General features: G+C 38.9%; 1 protein-coding gene across 2 annotated transcripts in view; it reads right to left on the bottom strand.

Moving 5' to 3' along the window:
• LOC136702251 (MAM domain-containing glycosylphosphatidylinositol anchor protein 2-like) overlaps positions 1–15,904 on the bottom strand; it is a 224,236-nt gene that overhangs the window by 49,561 nt on the left and 158,771 nt on the right. The window contains exon 8 of one of the 2 annotated variants that reach the window (XM_066677224.1): positions 11,586–11,906. In XM_066677224.1, coding sequence (XP_066533321.1) covers positions 11,586–11,906 — 321 coding nt within the window. The remainder of the gene's footprint in view (positions 1–11,585; positions 11,907–15,904) is intronic. The other variant, XM_066677225.1, reaches the window with a different exon arrangement.

The raw sequence follows: 15,904 nt of genomic DNA, 5'->3' as shown, positions 1-15,904 counted from the left end.
AAAACATTTATAAGAATAAATACAGAAAGTGAAAAAACAATACAAACAAACAAAATTCCATACCAAACACTGACACATAAATAGCTTTAAAAAAGTGTGAATCATTAAAGAAAAAACAATCCCTGCTATGTATATGAAGACATATACGTCTATCTTATTTTTCATGCTGATTAAAAAAATTAAGTAAGTCAGGCAGAACTGTACCAGGTACCAGGCTTAAATGACCACTTTGAAAACATTATAACTGGGTGACAGGTATGATTTTTATTAATTTGACATGCTTAAAGGAATATTTCAGTGCCCATACTGGGCCCAACACCATTGCTGCTAATGGTACCATTGCATCGCCATTTAAAATCCATTAGTTTAACATTAGTGAATGGGTTTTTGCATAGTCAATTGATTCTTTTGTATGATGGAAACCTGTTCTAAATTGTTTAAATAGTCCTATACAGCCCCCCACCATCCACACCCCAAAAAAGTAAAGAAAAAAAAATCCTGCTACTGTTACATATAATTTTCTCTTCTTTTGTTACTTAACCATATGAGTTTACACAAAATTGGTGAATTATGCACCAAGTGGGGCCTTACACATATTCAATCGTACACATGCAACCTCTTCACAGAAAAGAACATGTAATGTAACAACACACTGGAGTAGCTACTCATGAGCCTAAATTAATCACGCCCAGTTCATACATAGGACACACCGGTGTAATTTCCCTTAATTACTTTACTGTGGACTACATCCTCCAGACAGACGGAGAGCCATCCAGCACCTTCAGGAACAGAAAATCACCAACATTTAACATAAACTACTGCCTCATAAATTCACTCATTGGAAAGATGAAGTTGTATTCCTCTATTGTGCTCAATTTTTTTCTTCTCATTTGCTTATCAGCACCAATGTTAACAGAGCAGTAGATGGATGGGTTCAACCAAGCCTAATTAACTTTGCCTTTCACTCGCCAATCTGATCGGTCACAGTGAGAGTTTAATGCAGCAGTACTGGAAACCAATATAAACAAACAGGTCTTAATTCAGCTGAAATTAATTGCTCCAAATCAACACAGCACCACAGAGAGAGAGAGAGAGAGAGAGAGAGAGAGAGAGAGAGAGAGAGAGAGAGCATGAAAGTCACTTAAGAAGTGCTGCTGGAGGTCAGCAAAATGTGGATGAGCCAAATTAAACTGAGAGGGCATTTCCCCCAGCACATTCTACTTTGATTTTGTTCATTAAGTGCAAATATTAGGGTTCCCAAATGTGAGAAGCTGTATAGAAAAAGGCACAGTATACTTTGCAGATTAATGAAAGCACTACTGCTGTAAAAACTCACAAACATAAACAGATACAAGGTTTTTAAAATGTAGGTTAAGCTATGTGGTGAGCTGCAAAACAGAGTACTTCTCATTTCATTTTGATGCTACGGGACAGTGCAGAATACAGAGAAAAAAATAACAATGGCCAGGCAGAAATGAACAGCTTGTCCACTGAAAAAACTGTGGCCTGCAACACTCCATTCATTACATTAATTGTGGTTTGAGCACGCTGGAAAATAATAGCTTGGTTTGTGGCTCTTTGAGTGGCAGAGGACAAATTGAAGTAAATGGAGTTCCAATTGTGCAGAGACAAATACCTCGTCTCAACCATGGAAATGTGTTTACAGAATGGGAGAGATCTTATAACTAGAACATATGCTGGAGTAGGAAAGCCCAGCCACCCACTCTGCATCTTCATCATCACCCTAATGCCCACAACTCCGGAAACCCTAGAGAAATCAACCCCAGAATCCAAGCCAGTTTGTTGAAAACTGATCCAGATTTACAGTGAGGCAGAAATGGAATGCCGCTGGTTTGGGGGAAAAACATAGTTGGAATGTAATTTGTTATTAGCCACATGGGTCATTAACGGTAGCGACACTGGGCTCATACAAAAAAGACCTAAGACCTAGAAATGCTATAAACTGCATCATTAGAACTTCTGCAAAAATCTTTTGGGTCCCACTTTCTGGTCTTTTTCCAATAAACCCATTAAGGTAAAGAACTGAACTGAACTACTGCCACCAATTTACATTCTAGCTATGCAGAAAGTTCCCTAGAGAACATGCAGGCAAACATCAGCTCCTATAAGGCCTTGATTACACAACTTTCACATCTACAGACTAGAGCCAACGAACACAGACTGGACTGAATATCAGTATTAACAATCAGGGTAAAACTAACATAGTGAAACCTGGCTTAAGGAAAAACACATAACACGACTGATCTCAAATGGACCTGACATTATTTGCACCATTAAGTGAAATGTAAACTGGTTTAGATTACTTTTAATGTTAAAAAACCATTTATATGTGCATTTAAAAATGTCAAACTGACCGTAGACTTCTAGACTGGGTCTGTTATTCTCAGAATGCTGTGATGTGACATTAAGGTGCAAGGTATTCTATACATGGATGGTCTGTTATTTAAGGCCTTGGGGTGACACAAATGGGAGGACATTTTTACTCTCTCATTCTAGCACAGTATTAACCAAGCTTCTGTGTATCACAGTCCAATCAGCATTAGGTTTTGTTCCATACAGTCCCGCCTCTTTTTGGGTGATCAAGATGGTGGAATATCACCAGTGACTCCTCTCATAGACTCTCATGTACTTTCCTCATACACAATGCAAGGCGTGCTTCAAATGGCCCCCTACTCTAATACCTACAGTGTTCATTATGTAGTGAATTATATAGTGAATAGGGCACTGAATCATTTTGGTCACAACCCTTCACAGATAACCAGAGCCTTGTAGAGAGAGCAGTTAGCGATCTGGTCAGTATCACTACCATTTACTTTAATGCTATTAATTTAATAATATTTAATACTCCCTATTCTGAATATCCTGCCCATAAAATAAAATGTTATCTGAAGACTCAAGAGTAAAAAGTATATACCATTTTGAGCAATGATAAAGGATGCTACTGGATGCAAAAAACTACAAATAATCAGCTCAAATGACAACAGACTTCTTTTAAAAGAGTGCTTCCCCAAAAGTTAGATTCCATTTGAAATAAATGCTACGTTTGACACTGGCATTTTTTCCTAATACAATGAACATATCAGGTATGGAATAAATATCCTCATACTATGTGGGGACATTTACAATACAAAGATATTACATAATTTATATAATTTATAATTTTAAAGAGGGACACAATCTTGGGTTTGTGTGAATTAAGCCTATGGCTAACAGCATACATCCTGTTCATTAAACATGTAGAGCACAGAAAAGTAGGGCCCAGACTGTCCTTTTAACAAAATATCTGTCAATAAAGCAAGCTTATTTCAGAGGTCACAGATGATTTAGATGGTTTCTGTTGATAAAGCCAGTGGTTCACCAGTGTCAAACACGAGCAGATCTCCAACACTTTGCATAAAGGTTACAGGGCATATGCAAATGGTTTGCAACTGCCAAGCTGCAGAAGGTGAGGTGGCTGGGTCCTGATATAGAACGCAGGCTCATGACCCACAGCCCAGAAACTACATCATGAAGCCCACAGTTCATGGCACTAGTTTCAGTCAGAGTCTGGTTTATGAAGCACAGGTCAACAGGACTCCAAACCAGAACACATATAAAAACTGGAAACTATTTTACAAGAAAAATTGAAACTGAAATCAGTCTAAATAAATATACATTGAAATTCTACCCATCAGATGAGCCACCATTCATTGTTACCAGCACCAAAAGTAAAAACAAAATGTATAAATCAATTAGTTAGTTTACATTTACTCTAAACAACTTCCCATTCACTTCAGAAATGTTCACAAATATATAAAACATTCATAAAGCTTCAGAAAATGTTAAATGGCATTTATGCTGCCATGTACAAGCTACCTCTTTTGCACAGTAAGATACTTGTAAGTACTGGTAAGTACTGTGTTGTAAGTTCTGAGTTTTATTTTGTTTCAGAGCCATACATAATTAAACATCCTTCATTTGAAACACCAGACTTCCATATTTCCACAGATTCAAATAAATAAATAAATAATACCTGGTAAATCATGACACACACACAAATCTATTTATTTACTCTTGGTTAATTTATAAACTTATGTACAAAACAAACTGCTGTACTAATGGCTCCAATTCAACTGACCATGCTATAAACTATCCTGTCAAGGACTACCTAATGACTTTGTTTACGAGGGACACATATGCTGACCTTTTCCAGTCGTTCAACATGGCTGATCAATTCAATATTGTTCTATGAAAATAGGGCTATTAAAATTTCAGACTAAATTTACAGCTCTGGAGCTAATACAGCAAGATTATTTCATACACGTCTGCGACCATAATGCAATTCTCATGAAATGGGCCCCAAGGCCATTCAGGTTTTATAGATGCAGAGGAGGAACATTAATTAAAAACAATAATCTTTTAATTCCATTCATTATTTCAGAACGACACGTGATTGTGTCGTTTGATATGAGGCATTTAGACTTGGTTCATGCCTCAGGTGCATGTCATGAAATGCCCACAGGCAATGGCCAAAAAAATCATGGCAAAAGGGCATGGATTTGTGGGAGAATAAAACTCTGTCTTACAAACTGTGAGGCAAATCTGCAGAAAATGTAGATAATTATATTTTTTGGTCTAATATGAATGACTCTGTTAGCCTGACTTCTATATTAGCATGCATTATTCCCCAAATAAATGGAAATAATATGAATGTAGCAACTGAAATCAAATGGTGGCACATTTAGGCACAGCAGCTATATATTTTGTACATTACTCTAGCACACAGCTAGTTAATAGGAGGTGGAGTGGGACAACTACATTATCTACAGTAGTGATTAGATTGACGGTAACATCAACCATATTTAGTCAGTAATTAATAGTGTTTGTTACTTCAAGTTTATCCACAGTTTGTCAGACCCCATGTGCAAAGAACAGATGCTTTGCACCAGAGTTAACCAACCACTTAATACTCATCTACAGGAATGGGACACTTCTAAGTCATTTATAGTGAATTTAACTGTGCATCCACTACAAAGAGAGACATTCAGCACAAACATTACTTGTAAAATCTTCACAAAAAGGCATAAAATAAAACAGGATGCTCTAGACCCAGATAGCAGACATATTTTGGCCTAATCTGTGCCACTTTAGGCATTTATAGTGCAGTTACAGAACTGGCAAGTGTTGTGGGGGCTTGATGTCGGCCAACTGTTATGAGTCAAGTCTGACTTGTGTTATGGCAAGTGTTGTGTAAGTCAGATTTGTTCCACAACACACCTGAGATCTGCCCTATATATAAGGTGGACCTGTGGCTGTGTTGAGGCAGCCAGACTTAGAGTCAACGCTATAATTCAAGCCCAAAGGTGGGACATAATAGAACTGCAGATGTGAGTCATGTCTGGGGCAAACGTTCATTGATATCTGGGGAGCAGTTTAATATTAGCATAAGGTCACATATAGCAAAAAAGGGTACAAAAACCACAAGCAGGCCTCCAGTATTGGGTGTGAAGCTGTGGAAATGTATTATCTAAAAGGATTGAGCTCTATCCAACACCTCTTGGATTAGTGGGAGTGGTGTTTGTGATCCAGGACTAAGTCATCCACCATCAGTACCATGTTTTCAAAAAAAACATCCCAACATCTAGTGTACCAGAACACTAGATGCTGTTTAATGCAACATGGTCGGGACACATTTCTTATTAATGGCCTACATTTTAGAGAAATGTTGGAGGAACAGGTGTACACAAACCTTTAGCCATAATATATTTTATCCTGCCACAATAGCAATTGGCCAACCAAATTTGCAATACACCAGTATACTAGACTGTACTTGGTTAGCATCCAAATAGGGCCCTTGGTTTTAACAAGACAAGATGTACATATGTTAGGAAGCTTTCCAACATATGTACATATTGCCTTGAGTGGAACCAAGGGCTGCATATTCTTGCCAGTGTAAGGAGGTCTAACAGCATCAAACAAGTCTTGATGTGGTTACAATATGCTCTTGGAGTGTGTCTGATATTAATTCTGTTTACTAAGGCTGGAGCTAATCATGAAAAATGCACATTGGACCACCTACTAACAGCTCTGTTCTCATGGGCTGTAGGGCTTTAACCGCACAGTGAATTAACACAACTATAAAAAGCTCAAGACAAAAGAGTAAATGCAAGTTCAGTAACAAAGAGACAGCTACAGTTATAAATGCATTTATTCTGTGCTATAAATTTAGTCTGTCCCCAAAAATAGAATCTAAGAAACGATAACACAGAAATTCTTAGTGCCACAAATCATTAGGCAAATTCTGAAAGGTTGTTCAGGGAAGTAAAAATAATGTTTTGTGTTGGTAAATATTGTTTCAGCACATCTTCAAGGCCCTAGTATCTGTCTACCCACCGGCAAAGCCAACAGTAAAGAAAGTGATCAAAGCCATATTTGAGACACTACAACCTATTACTGCCCAAGTTCATGAGGTGAGAAAAGCTCATTAAACCTCTTTTTCTGTATAAAGAATATATAACAAGTCACACTTCCAGTATCTATTCCCACTTTAAAAGAGTAAAAGCTAATGGAATTATTCATAACACGATCAAAACTATTTGGCTATTTCTTTGAACCACCAGTTTGTAATACAATTGAAGTGATAACCTAAAAATAACAAGAAATTAGCCTAGGTTAGAAGATTAAGACAAACGCTGCCTAACATGCAAGAAGTGGGGGAAACATTACAAAGCAAAATTATTAAGCTACATCACACTGATGAGCTGTAAACCCAGTCTTGACAGCTGTGTTTTTTGTCAGCACCTATAGGGGTCTCACTGGATGGCATCATCTCTTTTTGGCCCTCATAGCTATTAAGATCCCGGGCTGAAGATATGGCTATGTTTATGTTTTATATTTTCCCCCTCAACTAGATGCACTACACCTCTTTTTTTTCCTTGGGACACTCAAGAAGCAGCACGCATGCAGGTTTTTTTAACACATCAAAGCTGTTGACTCGCCAAAGCCATTTCTTCACGCCTCTAATGCTCTTTGCTTCAGAGAGCAGTGGCTTGGCCCTTGATCGAGTTACGAAAGGCGGCTTTGCGATGCGTCTGGAAACCAAAGGCGAGCGGCTGCTTCCCGCTGGGCTCTGGGCTCCACGGCCTCGGAAAGCCGCCTTGGAGGATTGGCACGGATGGATCCATGCAATGGGGGGAAGCTCGCCAGCAGAGAAAGCCTCCACTAATAAGGGGAAAGCTCTCAGTGAAGAGCAGAGACAAGGAAAACTGCTCACATGTCACTGGCTCTTTCTAATCCAATCGCACCCTAAATGAAAACCTTCCAGTTCTGACCACAGAAGAACAGCAAAGGTGCACTCCCACATCATGCACCTATCTTATACCTGGGATTACTCTCTGTTTTTTTTTAGATCATGGCACTGCCTTCCAGGCAAGGTGCTAAATCCTTGCTACAAATTGAACCGTAATGAGTGTGACCACAGAAATAAAAGGAAATTCTGCCAGGGATCCATAAACAGCTTGCCAGACTCCCAACAGTGCAAATCCAAGGGTGAAGAAGCATTCATATTGTCGCTATCCTTAAAAAATTGCAACGGGCAGAAAAAAAAAGAAAAGAAAAGGAATATGTATATATATATATATATATATATATATATATATATATATATATATATATATATATATATAATCAGATAAACACATATAGATATCAGAGAAACACATAAATATAGATATACATTGTGTACTCATGTCATTGATTTTACACAGTTTGTATTGTTTTAAATTATGAAAAGCTTGACACATTTTACAAAGCTTGACTGAAACAAAACATCATGTCATACTCAAAGCAAATAGCTTGTGTAAAAAGTATGAGTGGAATGGATTGTATGATCATATATATGTGCTTACACAGCATAACGGAATATTAAGTGCATTTCTTAAATAAGCTGACCAAACAGCCCAGATGTCTTTAAAAGGTGCTCCTTTGCAGAGAGAATATGTTGCAGTAATCTGACTTTTATTGTTTTCACATCTCTACATTATGACTGGTTATCAACCCAGCATACAGTCAAGTGGTTACCAGGGAGACAAGAGACCCAAAGAGGAGAGAAGTGGCCTCAGGTATGTGCTCTAAAGCCTTATTGTCAGAAAGCTAACAGATTGTTCTCCAGGATTCTCTCTGACAGTCAGAGAAGGATGTAACTGTTACAGAACCTGGACCTCTGTTTCAGCTCTACTGTGTCCGGATACTTATGGACTCCATACTCAAGCAAAAAATATTGAGAGCTTGCACTATCTTTGTATGACCTTAGTATAATCTTCTACAAATGTATTCACGTCGGCCATTAATCTAATCAGCACTGCACAAAACACCTTTCAAAGTAAAAGTCCTGGCAGAAAATAAGTCATCTAATTTTATACTTGTCTCCAGGAATGCTGGCCTGTTTTAGATAATTATGGCCTGTGTTCAGCTCATATTCTCCCCCTCATTGTTTTATCTGCAGTACAAGTGCTGTTTAGATCAACACATCTATTAATTTGCACAAATAATTAGAGGTCCAATAAAGTTTTGGAAATCCTTTAGGTTTGAATGTGTCTTTGTGATTAGCACTGAAAATTATATTCTTGGTCACAGTCCTGTAATAGAGACATTATTGGGTGTTGTAACTCCTCTTGATCTGCAACAGGAACAAAGATTATAAGTCACTTGTCTAATTTTGCTTGTTTAACACAGAACACTGGGATGATATACTTTATTTAATCTGTTCAACAGAGAACAGTTTTTTTCATGACTTCATTCAACAGCTGAATCTTTCACATATCACTCTGATGTCTGATTGAGCCCCACTTGAACTTGAACTGCTTTTTGAGATGCTAACAGGGTATTCCTACTTAGAGGATTCAGACTGCACAGGAAGGTTTCTCCTTATTGTACATTGAGGATTAAATGTGCTGTGTGTGCCTGTGTGATGAAAGGCAGGTCATGTGTGTTCTTGCTGAGGCTGTAGTATGTTACTGTTTCATCAGCAGAGCCCCAGTCTTTGGCTGAAGGAAAGAAATGACATGTGTATGTGCTGCTGTCATCAGCAACCCTCCATCACGTCTCCCAGCAAGGTCATTTAAAACATGACGGCAGCACATCACGTGCTATGTTATCGTCCTGAGGAGAAAGAATGACTTCTAGAGTCTGGCACAAAGCTCCGGTATTAACCAGCAATTAAGGAGACTCCCAAAACCAAATGTTTTTTGCGCTGCCACAATCAACAGGGGTGTTGAAAGCATATGATCTTGACAGTTTAATTCTTTGTTTACAATCCAGCTACTGCATTGATGCAGAAGCAGCTAACCTTTGATATGTGCTGTCATCAGAACATAATCAGAATCAATTTGGAGAAAATTCATTGGGATCGCATCTCAGAGCCCATCAAAACTTCATTAATTTTGCTTTGAGAGCACAGTCATTAATGGCTTACCGTCAACGTGAGCCCAATGCCAAACATGTGAAAGAAACAGGAAGTGAGAAAAAAGGGGAAAGTGGTGAGTCAGGAGGACCACTCTGTGTTTCGCCAGCAGATGGAGGACATGGACGCTACCTTTGCAGTCTTTCACACGGTCACAACGGTACAGTCTTGTTTCAGATGTGACCAAAGTAAAGCTGTGCAAATTCTTTGGGAATGAAAGCAATATACCGAATGATTTATTATCCAGAGTGTAGAGAAGCCTCATGCTGAATGGGAAAAGATGTAATAACTGCTCTACAGTTCCAAAATCTTCATACATGTTTACTCAGATGTAAATGACATGAATATGTTTAGCACATATTGGAAAAGTCCAGGGATTTGACAAGACAAAATGGTCTTACAGGCATAATACATTAACACATTTAGCGTGAGTCATAGAAACCACTCTCCGCCACTTGACACATCCTCCTCAATGGTACGCAAGAGAGGCACTTTCCACCACTGTACCAATCTACATCTCATCCATACTGACTTTTCCCCCATTGTTTCTTTCCATTCTTCTTCCTCCTGGAAACTTTTATTGCTCAAGTGACTGACATATTGCTTTGATTTTAAATATTCTGTTCAAATCTCCATAAATGAATAGCAAATGAGCACTGCTGGGAATAAATTAGCCGGCTGTTAATTAGGCATTAAGCCATCTTTTGAATAGCACATCTTAGGGGAGAAGAGTGCCCAATGAACGTGGGGGCTAAGGGTCTCATGCTCCGAAAAAGACAAGAAAAAAAATAGCTGCCCCTCTCTCCTCTCTGATCATCCCACCTTACTGAGCTGTGGCTCAGGGGCTGTTATCTGCCGTTAGAGCCACTGCAACTCAGGGCTATCTCTGCAGTGCATTCCCGCTTCCAGCAGCAGAACGGAGTGAGGGAAACTTAAGTGGAGCTCTGCTTGCCTAACAGGGCAGCTCTTGAGCGCTCCTCTCTGAAAACACACTCTCAATTTTCTGAAATTGCATTTACAGTTCACAGTGAAGGATGCTTCCCTTGCTGCCACCAAAAACAGAGGATTATTAACAGTGAAGCAGCTCCGGAGGAGCCTTATTATGTGTGGACTGCCTGTTTTATCTTTCTACAGAGAGAGATAATGGAGAATGGAATTTTTTGTGATGCTGTATGTGGTACGTTAATACCTTGAAATCAAAGCTTTCAATTATATCTTAAAATAATTAGCTAGATACACCACATAATTTAACTGCATATTGTATGTCCACACACAAGACACAATCCTTAAATCCAGTAAGGTAGGAGTAATGCCATAGAAGAACCACTCTTATTCCTTTAAAACAATTTTCTGTAATGTGTGTGACAGTGGGGACAAAACAATTGTCTTAGCAAAGAACCATTTTGGAAACATTATTTGTAAAAGATTAGTCTCAGCCACAGATTGTTAGGGCGCTGTCAATTGCATTCTGATTGGTGCTCTGTACATCCACATATAGGCACTTCTATGTATCATATTGTTCTGATTCTGCTACTCGTTCTATATGAGAGACTGCCTCCAGGCGTCATGGCAAAATAGCAGACTTGTGACTGGTCCTTTTGCGTGTCTGTCAAATTTCTTTTCCTGCAGTAGTAGGCACTTCTTGGTCATATTAATTGGTGAAAGGTTCCAGACTCTCCTTAGACAGTCTGGCAATGTGAGACTAGTAAACGAGTAACAAAAGTGAATCTGAAATGTGGGCTCACATTTGGGGTTTAGTTTAAAGAGAGAAATATCTATTTTAATAGCAGCCTTAAGTAACACTGAAAAAACAGGACACTAGGCACACAGTGCGGCGGTCTCCTCGAGACTACATATTTGGTACATTTAATGAGGAAACATGCTGGTAGCATATATTTTTAAAATATATATATATTTTTTTTTTTTTGGTTTGTTATGACACTGTGCTATTTAAATACATTTTTAAAACAAATATGGACATTTGCTCACATTAAATCACTTGAAACTGTTATGTTTCATTTTTCAACTGTCATTTTTCTTGTACAAAAACATACCTGTACAAAACAAAGGTATTTTTCTGACAATGTGAAGACAAACATGTGTGTGTATTTTTAGCAACACTTACATTGTACTATGAGTTCTACCACCGCTTCTCGAGGCTTGACGTTGAAGCCATTGTACTGGCTGGTCTGGCAGCGGTAGGAACCGGTCATCTCTCTGGACACATTGACGATCCTCAGGATCCCATCATAGCTCTCTGTCTGCATGTTCCCATCCGGCATCGGCACCTCCTTATCAGCTCGGGACCACAAGATGATGGGTTTAGGCTTTCCTGAAACAAGGCACTCCAGCTCCACCGTCTCGCCCTCCCGCACCACCAGTGGGGACTTGCCCCGGGGCACGGTCAGGTTGGGGGGAACTAAGAAAGAGAAAAACAGAGGAGGGACTGATATGGGGCTCTAGAAAGCCAACAGACGGGGTCGCTTAGAATGGTCAACAGCGGCAGTGTGGTGTATTGCTGTGAATATGTGCTGGTTAAAGACCAACAGAGATGAGTGGTTATACACGGAAAAGCAGATGACTGAAATTAGCCATGTACCTTAACAGTGAAATGGTTAATTAATGTAAGAGCATGAAACAGTATGTGGACCATTGAGAGCCAAATAATGAACCTCCAACAAGAAAAAACCTCAGAAACAAAGATTCTGGACACAATTCTGTCTTCAACAGGGATGGTACTCCACTACGGCAACTCACAAAGCTCTGTCTGAACACATGTATCCAGGCATACAATCTAATTATGGATTCTGGCTACAGACATTCAGTTTAAACACAGCTTGTAAAATCTCCATAGTAAAGCACTGTTAACAGATTGGGGTGCTCTGAAGCAACAGTTGAAGGCTGCAAGGTCACCTTGCCCAATGCCAAGTTTTAGCTAGAGATGTATAAAGCACACCAGCACTGGACCTGCATTCTATGGAGTGATGGATCAGCACTGAACATCTGATACTATATTCCACTGTCCTCAAATCCTCACAGGAATATTGCACCACATAGTGTTTAAAGTGTAAAAACACACGTGATATCAAGAGAAATGTTGTGTGATTTGTTAAACGCCATTTTACATTCACAGAAATATTGAATTTACCTGCCTTTCTATATTAATACAAACCCATCTTATCAACTCGCATAGGTATCTACCAGGTCATCCAACATAATTTCAATGTTAAAGAATGAATCTTTCCAACCAATCACAAGCAATATCCCACAACATTCAAAGTGAACTGAAGCAGCTCCAAATTTAATGAAAGGCCTAAGCGAAGCTATAGAGCAATGTTATGTTTTAATTCAATCATATTAAACAGTTCACTCTGAAATGCAGCCTAATAAATGGAGACACAGCCATTCTTTTCTCCATTTTCCACTGAATATAAACACTGGGTTTGAACAGTACAGTGTTCTTTAATGACAGAAGCCATTTCACCTTATTAGCACTGTCCTACCCAAGCTGTAATGAATAGCTTCTACAGGACTGGAGACTGTTGGGACCTAAATGCACTAGGCCATTAAGCACTGACCACCTTTCCTACCAAAAGCCTGTAAATGCACCAGATCATGCTGCAATTAGGGTTGTTTGGGCTAGCGGCAGCTCTCGCTGGTGCACACTAATGAAATCCTGCTCTTTGGCAGCTATTATTGGATCCCTGAAGGTGCCAGCATCGCTGGAGAGCAGGATTCTAGGGTCAGCACAGTGACAGTTTTCGTCTTCTGGTCAGCACACTAGCCCTAGGCCACTGAATGCCACATGTATTCTGCATGGTTACTTACTACTTAACTGGGTTCAATTTTAAGCCGGTTTCAGCATCTGAAACATCAAGGAGACTTCACCTTCATCCGTTAAAGTAGGATACTACTTATTTAGATGACTCATTAATAATCTGAAACTACGAAGATCAGATCAGTGTCACGATTTTTCCATAAATCCTGGACAGCTTCAAACATAATGACACAAAAATGACAAAAGAGTTAACAATTCCTTGGATTGTACTGGCAGTCTTAATGCAACACTAAACAATGTGAGGTGCTTGCAGCTGTAAGCAGTTTACAAGATAGGAATTGCTCAATATCATAAAAACGTCAGTTAGTTTTCCGTCTCCCTGCCAAGGCAAGCCAAGAGATTTGGAGCCAGACCAGCCATCAAAAAGCCGTGACAAGACAAATAAATAAATAAAACTGACATGGATCTTTTGAAACAAGTGGAATGACATCACATTGCCATAGCAACACATCAGGCTGTCAGTGTCTGTCTGCGTAAGTCTCTCCATCTCCCTCTCTTTGTATGAGCGCGTCCCTGCTCTATAAGCTTGACAATGTGTCTTTGTGAGCATTTGCGATAATGTGTTTTCAGCGCGAGTATTCATGTAGTAGTTTTGCGTATATGTGAGTGTGAATGTCTTGATGAAAGTGACAGTATAGAAGGATGCTCCTCTCTCTTTCTCTCACTCTCTCTCTCTCTCTTGTAGTTATATACACTGAAGAGAAACAAAACCTGTTGCCTGTGAAAAAGCCAGCCAAGGGGGTGGGGATTGGTGGCAATAGACCTGTGCAGAAGATTAGATGCCAGTAAATAAAATGCACCAACCAGGTCATCCATTCTTACTGCTGCTGTTCCCATTTTTTTTTTGATCCAACATCCTATGCATTCAAGTAAGTACAGGAAATGAGGAGAGGTAAGAAAAATAGGCTCTATACCTGCCTGCAAGCAAAACAGCAAGCAGGAATCCTGGCAAAGAGAGCAACTGAAGGTTAGCCTTAAAGGAAGATATAGATGTAGAGGAAAATTCATAACTCTCATATTCCTATCACGCTTCTTCTAATGTACTTCCTTCAGATTTTTGTGAACTCAGCAAAGCCAGAAGTGCTTGTTTACTTTTCACTCGCTTGGAAGAGACTGAGGTGTTTTGATGGTATCCTGCGGCCAGCTGAATACATCTCTGTGATGAGTGCAATGGCATTTTCCATATTTTTCTCTCCAGACTCCAGATTCTGTCCAGACTCAAACTTCAAATTTAGATTCTATGTCCTTCTATGCTCCCAAAAAAGGTACTAAACGACCAGGGGTTTCATTTTGCACTGTTATTGTGGCCCCAGATTGATGTCACTGTTATTATTATTATTATTATTATTATTATTATTATAACTAGCATAATGACACTTAACTGGTGATACTTTAAATTTCTATCAGTTGTTTGATCAGAGGAGGACGGATCCCCTTTGTGAGCCTTGGTTCCTCCCAAGGTTTCTTCCTCCAGTCTCGAGGGAGTTTTTCCTTGCTGCTGTCGCCTTCGGCTTGCTTGCACTGGACTTTGATTCAAATGATACTGATACTAATTATGTAAAGCTTATTTGTGACCACATCAGTTGTAAAAAGTGCTATACAAATACATTTTGATTGAAAATTGACTGATTCATGAAAAAATGTGCACAATTGGACGACATGACCACTGTTGAACCTGTGGTAAAGAACTATTTAATTAGAAATATTTAATTAAAATTTATAATTTTCCCCCTGACAATTCTGCTGTTCACCACCATTTCGTTTTTACACATATTATTCTTTCTGTGCAATGTAATGGATAGTTCATTCAAACCGAAAGAAACTGGAGAAGTTTCTCAAAAGAACTGCGTGATTAATGCCTATATTAATGAGGTAATTGACCTTTAAACAATTTTTTTTTTTTTTACATATTTTAAAAGAACATTGGCTATTATTTTTGCAAGGTGGCAACTGAGCCAGGCTTTGTTCAGTAATATAAATGATCATCAAACATGTCATCATCATGATCAGCAATGTGGGTTAGGTCAAGTTTGAACTTGATTTTGAGATCCTGGTTCAGGTGTGGACATAAGCTAGGGTTGTGCGTTATGATATGATTCCCTACACAATCTTACTTTATCATGAGATCCAGTGATGGTGACTCCCAATCATATTATATTGGGTTCACTGAATGCATTCTCTTGGCTGGGCTGGTGTAAGATGCAAACTTTTATTTTATTACATTTTTTTAAATGTTTATTTTTTGTAAATATTTATTTGTGAGTTCTTTAAAATGGGAAATCACCACCAGGGGAAATCAATATGGCACAAGCCTAGCTTGAACTTCTCGTTTCTCAGTTATACAGATAAACACAGACACCACGCAATTCTGGAAAAGAAGTCAGGAATGGCACTTATCTGGATTTTCTGGTAATAAACAAAAGCAAAACAGACTAAATTGATTGATCCGTCTCCCACAACATCAGGTTACAATGCATTGATCACGTGCAAACTCAAGCAAATAATTGATCCCTTACACAAAAAAAAAAAAAAAAACATATACCAACCATTTCCACTTTTCAGCATCATTGCTAGCTTGTCCAATTTTGATGTTTAACAAACATTAT

This window comes from Hoplias malabaricus, chromosome 7 (genome assembly GCF_029633855.1).
Source record: "Hoplias malabaricus isolate fHopMal1 chromosome 7, fHopMal1.hap1, whole genome shotgun sequence".
Classification (NCBI taxonomy): Eukaryota; Metazoa; Chordata; class Actinopteri; order Characiformes; family Erythrinidae; genus Hoplias; species Hoplias malabaricus.
This window is presented reverse-complemented; position numbering and strand designations above follow the sequence as displayed.